Source organism: Trichomycterus rosablanca, chromosome 24 (assembly GCF_030014385.1).
Source record: "Trichomycterus rosablanca isolate fTriRos1 chromosome 24, fTriRos1.hap1, whole genome shotgun sequence".
NCBI classification, from domain to species: domain Eukaryota; kingdom Metazoa; phylum Chordata; class Actinopteri; order Siluriformes; family Trichomycteridae; genus Trichomycterus; species Trichomycterus rosablanca.
Genome location: NC_086011.1, coordinates 1,772,701 through 1,786,829, shown reverse-complemented (window position 1 = coordinate 1,786,829; position 14,129 = coordinate 1,772,701). Strand labels below are relative to the sequence as shown.

General features: G+C 43.6%; 1 protein-coding gene and 1 pseudogene across 1 annotated transcript; both read left to right on the top strand.

The window, feature by feature from the left end:
* Positions 1-2,346: 2,346 nt before the first annotated feature.
* Positions 2,347-11,557, top strand: pmela (premelanosome protein a). The gene is made up of 12 exons (XM_062987175.1): positions 2,347-2,420; positions 4,669-4,764; positions 4,868-5,014; positions 5,132-5,272; positions 6,008-6,169; positions 6,304-6,606; positions 7,292-7,789; positions 7,969-8,142; positions 8,668-8,770; positions 9,404-9,609; positions 10,583-10,682; positions 10,795-11,557. Exons 1-12 carry the CDS (start codon positions 2,369-2,371, stop codon positions 10,946-10,948), a joined length of 2,136 nt encoding a protein of 711 aa, XP_062843245.1. The 5' UTR covers positions 2,347-2,368; the 3' UTR covers positions 10,949-11,557.
* A 1,896-nt stretch (positions 11,558-13,453) lies between these two features.
* The window catches only part of LOC134302126 (cyclin-dependent kinase 2-like), a 3,480-nt pseudogene continuing 2,804 nt past the window's right edge, over positions 13,454-14,129 (top strand).

The following is a 14,129-nucleotide window of genomic DNA, read 5'->3' as shown; positions in this document are numbered from 1 at the left end:
CAGGGGTCCTCAAACTTTTTAACCAAAGGGCCAGATTACTGTTCTTCAGTGTTTCGAGGGGCCGGACCGCGGGTGAAATAGTAAACACACCCAAAAAAGCTATTTACTATGTATACTGGATGTATTGTCTGTGCTTTGTATAATTGTAGTTCATAATGATAATGCAGAAATGTTATTTATTTTAATAATTTCCATTATCCTACCTCATACAGTGTTTCCTTAAAAAAATCAGTGTGAACTGTGAGCCTGCTTTTGCCTGACGACAGTAAGCGTCAGGTTCCATATTTGTTACTGCCAGTCGTAATAGCTAATAAATGTTGATCAGTGAGTCTGGATCTGGTTTTAGATTTAAGGTGTTTCAACTTCGAAAAAGTCTGCACACAGAAGTAGATGCTGCCGAAAACGGTAGTTACTTTGAGTGCATGTTTTATTGAGATCGGGGAGCAATGGAAAGAGAAGCATAAAAATTAAACAATGTGCTTGAGTTTTGATTTTGGATGCATAAATGCGTTGATCTCCGGGAGCAGGTTGTTAAAACATTTCAAAACTCGCCCCGACTCAGCCAGCGGATCTCAGTAAAGCACAGAATTCCTGAAACTGCCTGTAGTTAAGAGCATTAGCTTTAATGAAATTAACACAGAACACGAGGATTTTCATAACGAAATCCCACTTAACTGCTTTGCAACACAGTTCAGTGGCTGCAGTCACTCATCTCTCTATTGATGCGCCAATCACTCCCCTCATGCTTGGAGCACCACCTGTTGGATTGCTGCCATATAATCTACTGAGACTCCGGGTGGCCAATTTTTGTTTCCTCTGTTATGTTTTTCCCCGTTATAATACTGTGAGTTCGAAGAAGATGAACAGTGGCCAGACAACATGTATTGCTGCTGTGGTTAAAGGGGCCGGTCAAATTAAAGCATCGGGCCGTATGCGGCCCGCGGGCCGTAGTTTGATGACCCCTGTTCTAGCTGATAAGATCACACAGAGGGTCACTCGATTTTACTATCGTTTGTGTTTGTTGCTGGGACATCCAGCAAGCTCACGGTCAAGTGTCCAAATACTTTGTGATGATTCCTCCGTGACGTCATACGTGACCTTAAGAATTTACCGTAATGAAATGAGCAGACGGAAGGTACTGACGCTGAAGGAAATTCACAGATGGAGTAGATTGTAGACGAGATGAAAGCAGATCATTGATGGAGCTCCACACCGTCTCATCTCGTGACCGTTCAGCTCCAGGGCTTCTCAAAGCCAGCATGATACCCAGCACTCACATTCCTCCTTCCCCACAATAAACTCCTTCAGTATTAGAACCTCTCAGACACACTCAGCTGCTGTCACACTCTTATTAAACACTATTTAATGCACATTTGCAAAAAGTATGTGGACACCTGAACCTTAAGCTGTTTGAACATACTACTATTCATATGTATTTGTCCCCTTTTGCAGCTCTAACAGCTTCCTGCTGGAGTGAGAATGATCTCAGGGAGTGATGTTGGTTGAGAAGGCCTGGTCTGCAGTCAGCATTCTAATTCATCCCAGCTCTGTGTTGGCCACAGATGCTCCTCCACATTTCTCCAAACTCAAAAGACTCAAACTTAAAAGACAGGGGTGCAGCAACCTGAGCCAAGCTCATTCATTCATTCATTTTTTTATCCGCTTACCCAATCAGGGTCGCGGGGCGGGGGGGTGGGGGGTGTTGTAGCTTATCCCAGCTTTTCAATGGGTGCAGGGCACACAGTAACACCCTGGACAGGGCACCAGTCCATCGCAGGGCAATTCAGTGTCTCCAATTAACCTGACTGCATGTTTTTGGGCTGTGGGATGAAACCAGAGGAAACCCACGCTGACACGGGGAGAACATGCAAACTCCGCACAGAAAGGACCCCGCCTGGGGATCGAACCCAGGACCTTCTTGCTGTGAGGCGACAGTGCTACCCACTGAGCCACCGTGCCGCCCCTGCGCCAAACTGTTGCCACAAATCTAAAGGCATATATTTTATTGTATAGAACTAATTTTATACACCTGTTAGGACCGAGTGAGGCTGAAACACTTGAACTCACTCTAATTTCAGGAATTGAATTTGGTCCAATCCGGTATTAACACCTCCTGCTATGGATTAATTGGCTTTTTAATAATAAAATCTGAGCGATTAGCTGAATCCTCATCGAAAGTGCTTTAGGCCGTAGGAGGAGCCGATCTTTTAATCCAGCATGTGATGTCGGAGTCGAGAGATTTTGCCACTTGGAGGGACGGAGGCTCATTTAAAGCTGGTTTGGCGCACCTCAAGGGTCCGGATTTGGGCTGAGTTTCAGGAATCGTGCACAGAGGATTGATCCTGTTGGCTGGGGGCTGGATTGCAGAATGAGGTCGGCTGTCGTAGGTCTGGTTCTGATCTCTTTGGCGGCGGTTGAGAGTGAGTGCACTTTTTGAATTTTGTTAGGTGTTTACGTACCTCAGACAGAATGTAAAACTACAAGTTCTGTTATAAGAACCGGTTCAGTTATAAGATACATCATGGCACAACTATTAAGCATCTGAATGGAAAATAATATCCAATATTTATAATTATAATAAGGCAAAATTTACTTCTGTTACTTGAGAAGATTCAGTGGGAGCCACAAGCCTAAAACTACTATTAAACAATTTAGTGTGTGTGTGTGTGTGTGTGGGGGGGGGGGGGTAACATGGAGCCTAGCGTGGCTCTCCATACACGATACGGCTCTGTGTGGGAACCCAACACTGGCAGGTGATAAGAAGTGGCGGCAGATTGGACACATGTCGGAGGGGGCATATGGTGATGCGTGTTTATAATCTAGATTTGGAAATGATTAATTTGGGAGACATTCATGGGGGAGGAGTAGGCTTTGTCTGTTTGTTTGTTTGTTTGTTTGTTTGTTTTCATGACAGGAACGGTAGTTACTCATTACACAAGATTCATCAGTTCACAAGGTTATATCGAAAACAGTCATTTTAGTGTCTCCAATTTACCTCACTTGCACGTCTTTGGACTGTGGGAGGAAACCGGAGCTCCCGGAGTAAACCCACGCAGACACGGGGAGAACATGCAAACTCCACACAGAAAGGACCCGGACCGCCCCACCTGGGGATCGAACCCAGGACCTTCTTGCTGTGAGGCCACCGTGCCGCCCAAACTTTGTCTGACCCTCCTAACTAATACACCCCAAAAAGAGGTAAAAACAACAGCTCAGAGAACAGAGTGTTGTTTGTTAGCTAAAATATAAAGTTGACCTCCCAATTGTTACTGTATAATTTGCACTCTATGCCGAATTAAAGAGAAGTACAAAATAGTATTTAATAGAGGTCTCAGATGTTTGGGCCCCACTGTATCGATCTAAAAACACTTTGGGTTTTCAAAATAGTTTTTTTGACGAACTGGGTTCGATGCAGAAGGTGAGCTGGTGCCACGTCCAGGGTAGATTCCTGATCTGTGTCCGGTGTTTCTGAGGCGCCGCCTGAACTATCACATGACTAATCAGGACAAATTAATTAGTATTAATTAATAATAAAATCATGATGTTTTAATATTTTATTTCAGAATCAATATCTGCACACATTTGCATGTAAACGATGCTGAAAAAAATAGAGAATTATGTTTTAAAAAGGGCAGTTGTAGCCTAGTGGTAATCAGTAATCAGAAGGTTGCTGGTTCAAGCCTCACCACTGCCAGGTTGCACTGTCGGGCCCTTGAGCAAGGCCCTTAACCCTTAATTGCTTAGACTGCATACTGTCACAGTACTGTAAGTTGCTTTGGATAAAAGCGTCTGCTAAATGCTGAAAATGCAAAAAGGAAAGCAAATGTTGTTTAGAATAGTGAATGCATGAAACACACACACACACACACACACACACACACACCCACACACACACACACAAACACACACACACACGAACGCATTCACTCATTCACTCTCTCTCATACACACACACACACACACACACACACACACATCAGATGACCCAGCCCTATAAGGCCTTTTCTTCATTCCTGAATGTGGGATTAGGGTTCAGCTCTCAGCTGAGCATCACATGCAAGGGATAGAAGAGGATTGAACAGGACGTATGACTCTCACCACCAGGAACACTGTTCCCCCTTCAGCCCCTTTCATCTCTTTATCCTTTACCCCCCCCCCCCCCCCCCCCCCCTCCCTATTCACTCTGCCTATATAACACACCTGAAAGACTGTAGGAGAAAACGGGACCTTCATCCTAATTCATAAGTTCAGGTGTTTAAACAATTTTCATTCATTCAGTCATTGTCTGTTTTATCGCAGCTTTATCCTGGTCAGGGTCGCAGCAGGTCTGATTCATTGGGCGAAAGGCAGGAGACCCCCCCGGACAGGACGCACTCACACACACACTTAGGATCATTTCTTGTCACTCCAATGGTCCTGACTGCATGTTTTTAGACTTGTCGGAGGAAACCGGAGCAACTGGACAAAAACCCACACAAACGCAAGGAGAACATGCAAATTCCACACAAAAAGAAGCATTAAATCTCAAAATTTTCCACAAATATCTGATATAAAATGCTTTATATTTGGTTTGTTTGTAATAAGCTTGTGTTAGGAGGAGTGAGAGTGAGGCATCATGTCAGTTTCAGTACAATCAGTTCTTACATTTATGTATTTTTTCTCTTTCAGGTTTCAGGACACGTTTTCAGCGCTATCGATCATGGAATTCGCGAATGTACCCGGTGTGGAGGGACGGCGACTCCAGATACAGAGACTGCTGGAAGGGTACGAAGATTATATCCTGAAATTTGAGTACATATCGAAATATTCTGTAGTCAGAAGCTGTAGGTCTGGAAACGGTAAATAAGCGTCTGTATATATCTTTTAGGTGGAGAGGTGACGTTTGATATCAGGAACGATGCTCCGACCCTGACCGGAGCTAAAGCCACGTTTAACATCAGCATCCACCCTCCAGGGAATCAGACGGTCCTGCCTGACGGGAGTGTGGTGTGGTCACACAACTGCACCATCAATGGTTCGTACTTTAACTTACACAGATATCGACCAGAGAGCTAATAAATCAGTAAAACTGTAAATGTCTTTGTTTGCCCCAGCGCTTCTAAACTAAGATTCATTATGTCTTTTCTTTTAGGAACTCGCTACACTGTGGGTGAGCCTGTTTACCCAGAATTCAACACTACAAGAGAATGGACGGGCATTTTTCCTGATGGTACTCCTTTTACTACGACATCGCCTAGAAAACCGGCCTTCATCTTTGTGTGGAAGACATGGGGTGAGGCAAATCTTTCAATATTTATTTTATTTTAAATCGACCAGACAGGCTGTTTTGATTTAATGTACCAATTTTATACCAGCTGGCATACATATTTATTTTTTTAAGAGCAATCGTCTAAAAACAACCTAGCAACCACCTGAAATACATGAGCAATTACCTAACAACACCCTAGCACCACATTGGATGAAATAGCAGCCACCTTTTAAAACTCCAGCAATACTTACATAAGATACCATTCCAAACAGCTAGCAATAATCTAGCAACCACATGGAACATCTCACAACACTCTACCAAATGAATACAAGTATAACAAGACCCAAGCAACAAAATGGCATTCCACACAACTGGCAATTCTGAAGAAGGGAAGGCTGAATGGGTTCTGACCTCCTACTGTCTGGTTGATGCATGCTCTGCACATGTTGGAGCTCTATGTAGCCATCCACCGCTGGCTGGTGAAAAGAAGTGCCTGATCCCTTCTCACGTGCCAGAGGAGAAATGTGCCTTTCTGCCTTTGGCTGGCAAAAGAAGCATGGAGGCGCAGATGATTAACTTGTCAGTTCCTTCTCAAGCATTACTTTGCTCCAGGTGGGAGTGTTTCTATTTATCTAGGTTCCTCCTTCACAGATTTGCCAGCTCCTTTGTTTGACAACCTCTCCAGCTCTCGTCCAGTTTTCCACGAAATCCACATAAATTCACGTTATTTTAATGATTTTTTTTTTTTGTTCCCCACAGGTCGATACTGGCAGGTGGCTGGCGGTCCTTCCTCTGCACTGACCATAGGAACTGATAATGTACCTCTGGGATCCTACAACATGGAGGTGGTTATTTATCACTGCAGGGGAAGAGATAAGTTCATTCCTCTAGGTTACGCTTCCACACAGTTCTCTATCACAGGTAGGTGTGTTTCTGAGCTCCGTTCAGACATAATGGCTCTCGCTGTGGATCGGTGGAGTCCTAATTCAAGTTCGAACTGATCGATTTGGTATCCAAGAAGACGGTCATTCTGTAATGTTATCTTTCGTTTCCAGATCAGATCCCGTTCTCTGTCAGCCTCTCTCAAATTGGCGACGTGAACCAGGCCGATCAGAGTTTCATCCAGAACCGCCCGGTGACCTTCAGCGTCAGTCTGCACGACCCCAGCCGGTACCTCAGTCTGTCAGACGTCTCCTTCACCTGGGATTTCGGGGATGACACCGGGACGCTCATCTCCCGCCAGCCCTCCGTCACACACACCTACCTGACGGTCGGGTCCTTCAGGCCGCAGCTCGTACTGACGGCCGCCATTCCCAACGGCTGCGTCCCGAATCCCACCGCAGGAGCCGCGACCACCGGTGAGTCTTATTTTCGTCTTATTAGCACCGCTTTCTGGTCATGGTCACGGTGGCTCCGGTTTTTAAGGAATCACTGGGCCCAATGAGACAGGATGCCGATCCACCACGGGTCTCGGCCACCCCCCCCTTCCCCCCCATCCTCAGGCACAGACAATCATGTCTGTATGTAGACGCCCGTTCAGCTGATAACACAGCTGGGATTCAAACCCAGGTAGAGGTAATGGCCAAAAGTATGTGGACGCTCGACTAGGGGCTGATTGTATGTCCCAATTCAAAACCATGACAGTTTCTATAGTGTTTGACTCCCTTTGTGGCTATAACAGTCTCCACTCTTCTGAAAAGGCCTTTCACAAGACAAGAAGGCCTGGCTCACAACTGATATTCCAATTCATCTCAAAAGAGTTGATTGGAGTCGTTCCTCCATACTTAACCATTAAACCATTTCACCTCCTGGCTTTGTGAACGGGGAACATCCCTAACATTCCTGTTAGCAACAGGATAAATAAACTGGTATGTGATCGCCCCCTTGTGGAGGCTTTATGTTACATATTGTAAACCACCGTGGGACGAGATTGCAGAGAGAGTAAGACGCATGATTGTGTTGCCTGGGTTGCGTAAAATATCATGGGCTGAAGCATCCTCAGACTTTTGTTTGATTCCATGAGCTTGTTTTTGTTTTCCACAGGCGTGCCAGCCCTAACGGTGGTGGTGCCAACTGAAGCGCCAGCGGCTGGCACCTCTCCTCAGCCTGCGCAGACAGGAATCGAAGCGGCTGCTGTTCCGGCGGTGGTTAACGACCTAGCGGTGGCTACAGTTAGCCCGGACGCTGAAGCTGCAGCCGCTGCTACCGAAGAACAGGTCGCTACCGCCGAAACCGCTACAGACGGCGCAGCGGAGGCAGAACAAGCCGATGGCGGCGCGGTTATCGACGCTGCCGTGTCCACTGCCCCTCCAGCAGATGGCGCTGTTGAGACGGTTGCTACAGAAGTCGTTTCAGAAGCTGCCGTGGTTGCTGATGATACAGACACCAGCACGTTAGCACCGGCTACAGAAGTCATTATTAATGTTGTAGCCACGGGCGCTGCTGTTGCTGAAACGGTGCCCCCTGTGGTGCCCGTTACTGAGGGTGAAACTCTGGTGAATGATGTTGCCTTAGATGCAGCAGTAACTGATCCTGCTGAAGGTGAGCATGCGGGAACATTTCAGTCCTGTTATTATATATTTCCTAGGTTTTTTCCCTTCATCTCTATCTAGTCATATCCAATTCCCTGACTGTCACATGCCCCCACGACAGTATTAGCCAGTTGCTTCTTCTGATAAATGAATTAAACATCTTTTCATGATTGTTCTGTGTTCCTACAGTTGCACTTTCAGCCACCGCAGCTCCAGTCACGCAGAACGCTATCGTCGCTGACGGAACGGTGGGAACGCAGGCCGCTCTGGTCATCGTTAAACGACAAGCTCCGGAGATACCAGCCGAAGAAAGCTGTACCATCTACCGTTACGGCTCCTTCTCCTCCGCGCTGAACGTCGTCCGTGAGTATCGACCGTATCACGCATACGATTTAAACCTCCTCATTAAAGGACCTGATTTCAATATTTCACACCAAAACTGCAAATAAATAAAACAAGTTAAGCATGAATTACTAAATAAATAATGTACAATGTTTACATTGTTTACAAACTGTAAATATGTTGTTTTATTTATGAATTTTATTTAAAAATCTTGATTTTAAAGGTTATCAGTAGGCGTCTGGATGTGATGCATCATTTATTTCAGTTTTGCTTTTACCTCACAGAATTTGAGGTCAGTTCCTTAAACTCACCTCACGTTATTTAACTATTTCACCTCTTGACCCTGATGCTTCAGACAGAACTGAGGATTAATAATAAATAAAGAAAATAAATCCACTTGTGTGCAGAAGTTTTGGCACCCCAGGCCCGATCATGTAATTTTATTGATTTTCAAAATGAAAATCAGCGCATTTTCTGCAGCAAAGATTCGGCTAAAGGTTGAAAATGTAAATGTGAAGCTCTGTGCTGGTGTTTTTGTCTCCTCAGAGGGGATTGAGAGCGTGGAGATTGTGGAAGTGAATAACGTGGCGGTTTTGGCAACGAACGTGGAGCAGAACGCCGTGGATCTCACCGTCACCTGCCAGGGAAGGTCAGCCGAACGTCTGACCGGATCAGTTTAGAGTCTAGTTTAGATTTTATTTTGGGCAGTTGTAGCCTAGCGGTTAAGAGACTGGACTAGTAATCAAAAGGTTGCTGGTTCAAGCCCAACCCCACCACCAGTGGGGCCCTTGAGCAAGGCCCTTAACCCTTAATTGCTTAGACTGTATACTGTCACAGTACTGTAAGTCACTTTGGATAAAAGCGTCTGCTAAATGCCAAAAATGTACATGTATTTTAAACTGCGCCTTTTAGTCTTATTCCTTAGTTATTTTTTTCTTTATATTCGTATTTTTATATATATTTTCATACTTTTATATCCTATATTTACATTACATTTCTTTTTACAATGACCTTTATTTCCTTATTGCACTATTGGACGTGTTTGTGTGGTGCTTGTAATGTTTAAATTGCTGCTGTAATGCTGTAATACTGCAATTTCCCTTCTGCGATCAATAAAGTAATCAATCAATCGATTAATTCTGAAGCCTGAACTCGCCCAGCAGCAGCAAGAAGAATTATTGTTAGAATAATAAATATTATTATTTTTGCTGTTTTGGTAAAAATGGCGATTTGGACTTTTGCACAGTTTCTAAACTGCTCGGTGTTGTTTCTCTCCTCTCAGCTTGCCGAGTGAGGTGTGTACGGTGGTATCGGATTCCGACTGTATCAGCCCTGTACGGACGGAGTGCAACAACGTGACCCCGACTCCCGAGTGTCAGCTGATCCTCCGCCGCTTCTTCAACGACTCGGGGACCTTCTGCATCAACGTCTCTCTCACCAACGACGTCAGCTTCGCCGTCACCAGCGCCAGGCTCAGCGTCTCTGTGGGTGCGTGGATGCAGACGTACACACACCGTACTGAGGAAAATGTTAAAACTGTACGATCTATAGATATATAGATATATACGTCCTACGCACTCTGACCTTAATGCAGCGAGCAGCAAAAATACTGAACTACACTAAATGGTCAAAAGTATTCAGACAGACACCTGATTGTGAGCTTGTCGGACGTCTCGTTTCAAGGCTTCTCCAACAAACTGTACGAAATCACGCCACGACTCGACAGGATCCCTACTCAATATCCAGTAAAAAGACACGACTAAACGTTGTTAACAAGATGCTGTATAGGACATTCAGCCTTGACGCACAGACTGCTGCCAAGCTGCCAGTACTGCGGATCACAATTATCAATAAAACATATCCTGACAGAATGCCAAGCCATCGATGATACCAGAAAAAATATTTTACAGAGACACTAATATGAAAGACCTCTTCGAACACAATAACCCACAAAAAATCCTGAATTTCTTGAATTACCTAAAGATTAAAAGCCAAATATAGAACAGCAATTTTCATTTAGCTTACATTTGGTTTTGAACCCACCTCTAATGCCATGTACGTAGCCTAATTGAGCTGGAATGGCAATAAACACAAACAAACAAACAAATCAAGGCTTCTCATAAGCTTTTGAAGTAGGTCTGTGTGAATTTGTGCCCGTTCAGTCGAACACGACTGAATTTGAATGCCTGGGCGCTGATGTTGATGTTGCAGTCCATTCCAAAGCTGGTCACTGAGGCTCTGTGCATGTGTGTTCATGTCTTTATAGAGCTCGCTTTGTGCATTGGAACAGCAAAATTGTTGCGGCACAATTGGCAGCATGTAATGTCCTCTATATAATTGATTTATGACACCTGTTAGTAATTGTTCTGGCTGAAACACATGAATCCAGTATTAGAAGAGGTGTCCCAACACACTGAGATGAATGAATGTGTGAATATGATTGAATTGTGTTTTGGTGCAGATGCAGGATCGTCGTCAGCCGGAGCTGCTACAGCGGTGCTCGGTGTTCTAGTGCTGATCGGTGCCGTGGCCGCCGTGGCCGCCGTGGCCGTGACGTACAGGTCGGTGTCATTATTCATTATTCATTATTATTCGGTTCTGTCCGGTACCGGCTGTAGTCGAGCATAATTACCGATGTGGAGCAAACGTACCGTGACTGTGTGATCTTTTCAGGCGGATGAAACCCTACCGCATGCTCAGAGAGGACCAGACAGAGGGAACTGTGGGTAATTCTGGTTTTAAATCTGTGCCGATGATGGTGTGGAACCTCCTGCGCAGACAGCAAGCCGGAGAGAGTCGGCCACTGCTGCAGGGACGAGTGGTGTGAACACGCGCTCGCACACCCAGTCACACACACACACACACACACACACACAGCATGTGCTATCGTAACATTTACAAATATTAACATTAGTGGCTGTCCTGTTATCTCTGACTCCGTCTTTTTGATTTCATCTTGTTCATTTATTAATAATCGAGTGCTTCACTTGGTCAGGGTCAGGATTGGTTTGGAGCCTGTCTCAGAACCAGTGGGAACACAAGTGCTAGAAAAAGAAAAAAAAGATAAAACAAGAGCAGAATTGGAATCTGCCTCGCCGCTGCATTTTTATATTAACTAACTCAACTTCACACTTTTCTCTTAGCCGGTAATTTATCAGCATTTGTCGAAGGTCGTCATCTAAGTGTCCCAATACTTGCCCGTATAGTGCACCTTTCTGCTGGAATGATTTGTTGATATTAAATACGGATGTTTTAAAAGATGTTGTGTTTTTCACTTCGCAACCAAACGGCTTGTGTTACCATGAATATATTATCACAGTCACGATCACAGACGCCCTGTAATCTCCTACTGTTTCATTCTAACATAAATGCTAACTGATGATGATGATGATGATGTAAACATTTATATCCTGTTCTGATGGAATAAAGATTTTCTGGGTGCTACTCGGCCTCTCGTTTGTCTCCTTCATTCTTCATATTCTTGTTTTCCTTCTCTGACCACGAGCTTGTTGGACGTCCAGTTCCAAAACCAAACTGCAGGCATGACGATGAGTGTGTCTGGAAATTTGTGCCCAATCAGATGAAAGAGTGTGCACAGTATAATGAAGAGCATTGATGTTAGATGAGAAGGTTTGGCTCACTTTGGTTCATCCCAAAAATGTTCAGAGGGGTTCCTGAACATGCTGGAACAGCTTATTTATTTAATTTAATAATCAAAACAAAAACTTGATAAATAGAATGGGGTGTCTACATACTTGTGACCACGTAGTGCACAAATAAATTGTGTTTTTTTCTGCCTCTCTTTATATATTTGAAAACTGTCACAGTTTACTGAAGGCTGATTTCTAGATGATCTGCTGTTTATAACTCATAAATAAAAAAAAATCAGGTCTGTCATTAATCAGAGATTAATCAGAAACTAGTGACAACACAGTACACAGTCGAGCAAGCTTTACATGGACAGAGGCTTGGAAGCTGAGGACCCTGTCCTAAATCCAGCGCTGTAAAGTGAGGCTGAAGCTTTTTTTCAAGCTTGACCACCTTTAAGCTTGCTTGACTGTTGACAGTGTCAGTCAGTTCCAGCAGCTTTTAATTCTTGTTTGCTAAAGGTGACAGTTGTCCTACCTCACAAGGAGTCCACTGTTCTATGTATTTTGAAAGGGTGCAGTCAGATTTGCCCTATTTATCTAGTCCAAATACATAAAAATAATTATGCGTTTCTGTTATTTTGTTTTAATGTTTAATGTTTTTTGTTTTAACTGTTTTAATGTTTCTCTGTGGTTTAATGTCTCAGTTTCTTAAAAATAATAATAATAATAATAACAATAATAATAATAATAAAAATAAAATATAATAACAAAGAAAACCCTTCTAGTTATTTAAAGAATGAAGGAGGTACCTCACAGTTTGCACTCCAGAACTAAAGCTTTGGTGGGTTTAAATCTGATGACCGGGGAGGGCATGAAAGGAGCTCTGCTGTCTTGAATGATTCAGCAGTGTCTATCCTACTGGAATATGGAACATCACCAGCAAAGAGTGCTTGCACCACAGGGTGCACCTGGTCCTATAAAGGGCTTCATATTTGTTAAGTGACACACGACCATGTAAAGCAGTGATTTCCATCAGATGCTGCTCATTATTTATTTGTGACCCTGACCCCAGTGGCGTAACTAGGAGCTCATGGGCCCCAGTGCAAAAAAATTTTTTTGGGCCCCCTCAACAAGTGCACCTGCACCCCCTGACCCTGGAATGAAATGAGTTTGGCATGTTCTTGATGCCACTAGGACTGGCGATCTGTCCAGAGTCTAGTCTTATTTCAAGTTGTGTTTCACATAAAATCCACCGCGACCTTGATCAGGATTGAGCAGTCGGTACTCAAACAAGTTTATAATATAATCAGCCGCTTGGTGGCGATATGAATCATTTTTGTTTGTAATCGCCAGCAATTGCTAACAGAGAAAGAAATGTAGGCGTAACGTCTAACATCTTTGTCTGAAGGCGGGCTCTAGGCTCTGTTTCAATTTGCGCCTCGTCTCCTACACTAGAGTGCACTAGATAGGCTTAATTAGAATAACGCGATGCGCCTATGTAGTGCACTAGATTTCTATCCAGTGGAGATTTGGGACTTTAGATCTAGGTTGAACGCGGGAACTGGCGGGCGTTAATGTTAAACATTAGTAGCAGTGTTGTGGTAAACAGGGTTTTATTTCAGCGATGTTTTAACGTCTTTGCAACTCTCTCGTGTTCACTAAGTGAATAAATAAACTCTTGTGTGTATTTAAATACAGAGTTTTTAGCGGTTGCTCACTTCCCCTGAACTAAACGGTCAGTTTTGAATCTCTGTGTGAGATGGACTCGTTTCAGAAAGTGGAGAAGATCGGTGAGGGAACCTACGGAGTCGTTTATAAAGCTAAAAACAAAGTTACAGGAGAAACTGTGGCGCTTAAGAAAATCAGACTGGACACGTAAGTGTTAAACAGTTCCTAAATGCAGAATATTTCAGTACAGCTGCTCGATTTCGAACCGTTTGGAGTCGACTCGGATTTTGATTCAAAATATTTAAATTCGACGGAGTCGACTCATAGAACCGACTCTTTAGGAAAATATTTTCCAAAACATGACATGAAACGAGGTTTAACCATCTCTGTTTATTTATTAGACTCTTGGTATAAATTACAAAAGGTCATATTTCACCCCAGTTCTTCTTTTTGACTATAATAATAGCAACATCTAAAGTTTGATCTGGGACTCGATTCTAATGAATTGAATCGTTGACAATTCCACACAGTAAAAGTGACAAATGATCTGACAGTTTTCTTTAGTAAAACAAAAAATACAATTAGTCAGTTTTAATGACTAAAATTACGAATAAACTTTCAATTATAAAAGTCAGACACACTAGAAAAACATATTTAAGTTAATGTATGAATTTGACTCCTCGTATTCATGACACGATCTTGACACATTTCTATATTATCTCATTTAGCTTTTACCTGCAGTCTAGTAAC

Excerpts from the sequence above, each read along its gene's own strand:
- pmela (XM_062987175.1), top strand. The coding sequence starts at position 2,369 with ATGAGGTCGGCTGTCGTAGGTCTGGTTCTGATCTCTTTGGCGGCGGTT. Across the intron at positions 6,607-7,291 it reads CGCAGGAGCCGCGACCACCG|GCGTGCCAGCCCTAACGGTG; the intron begins GTGAGTCTTATT and ends TGTTTTCCACAG. Across the intron at positions 7,790-7,968 it reads AGTAACTGATCCTGCTGAAG|TTGCACTTTCAGCCACCGCA; the intron begins GTGAGCATGCGG and ends GTGTTCCTACAG.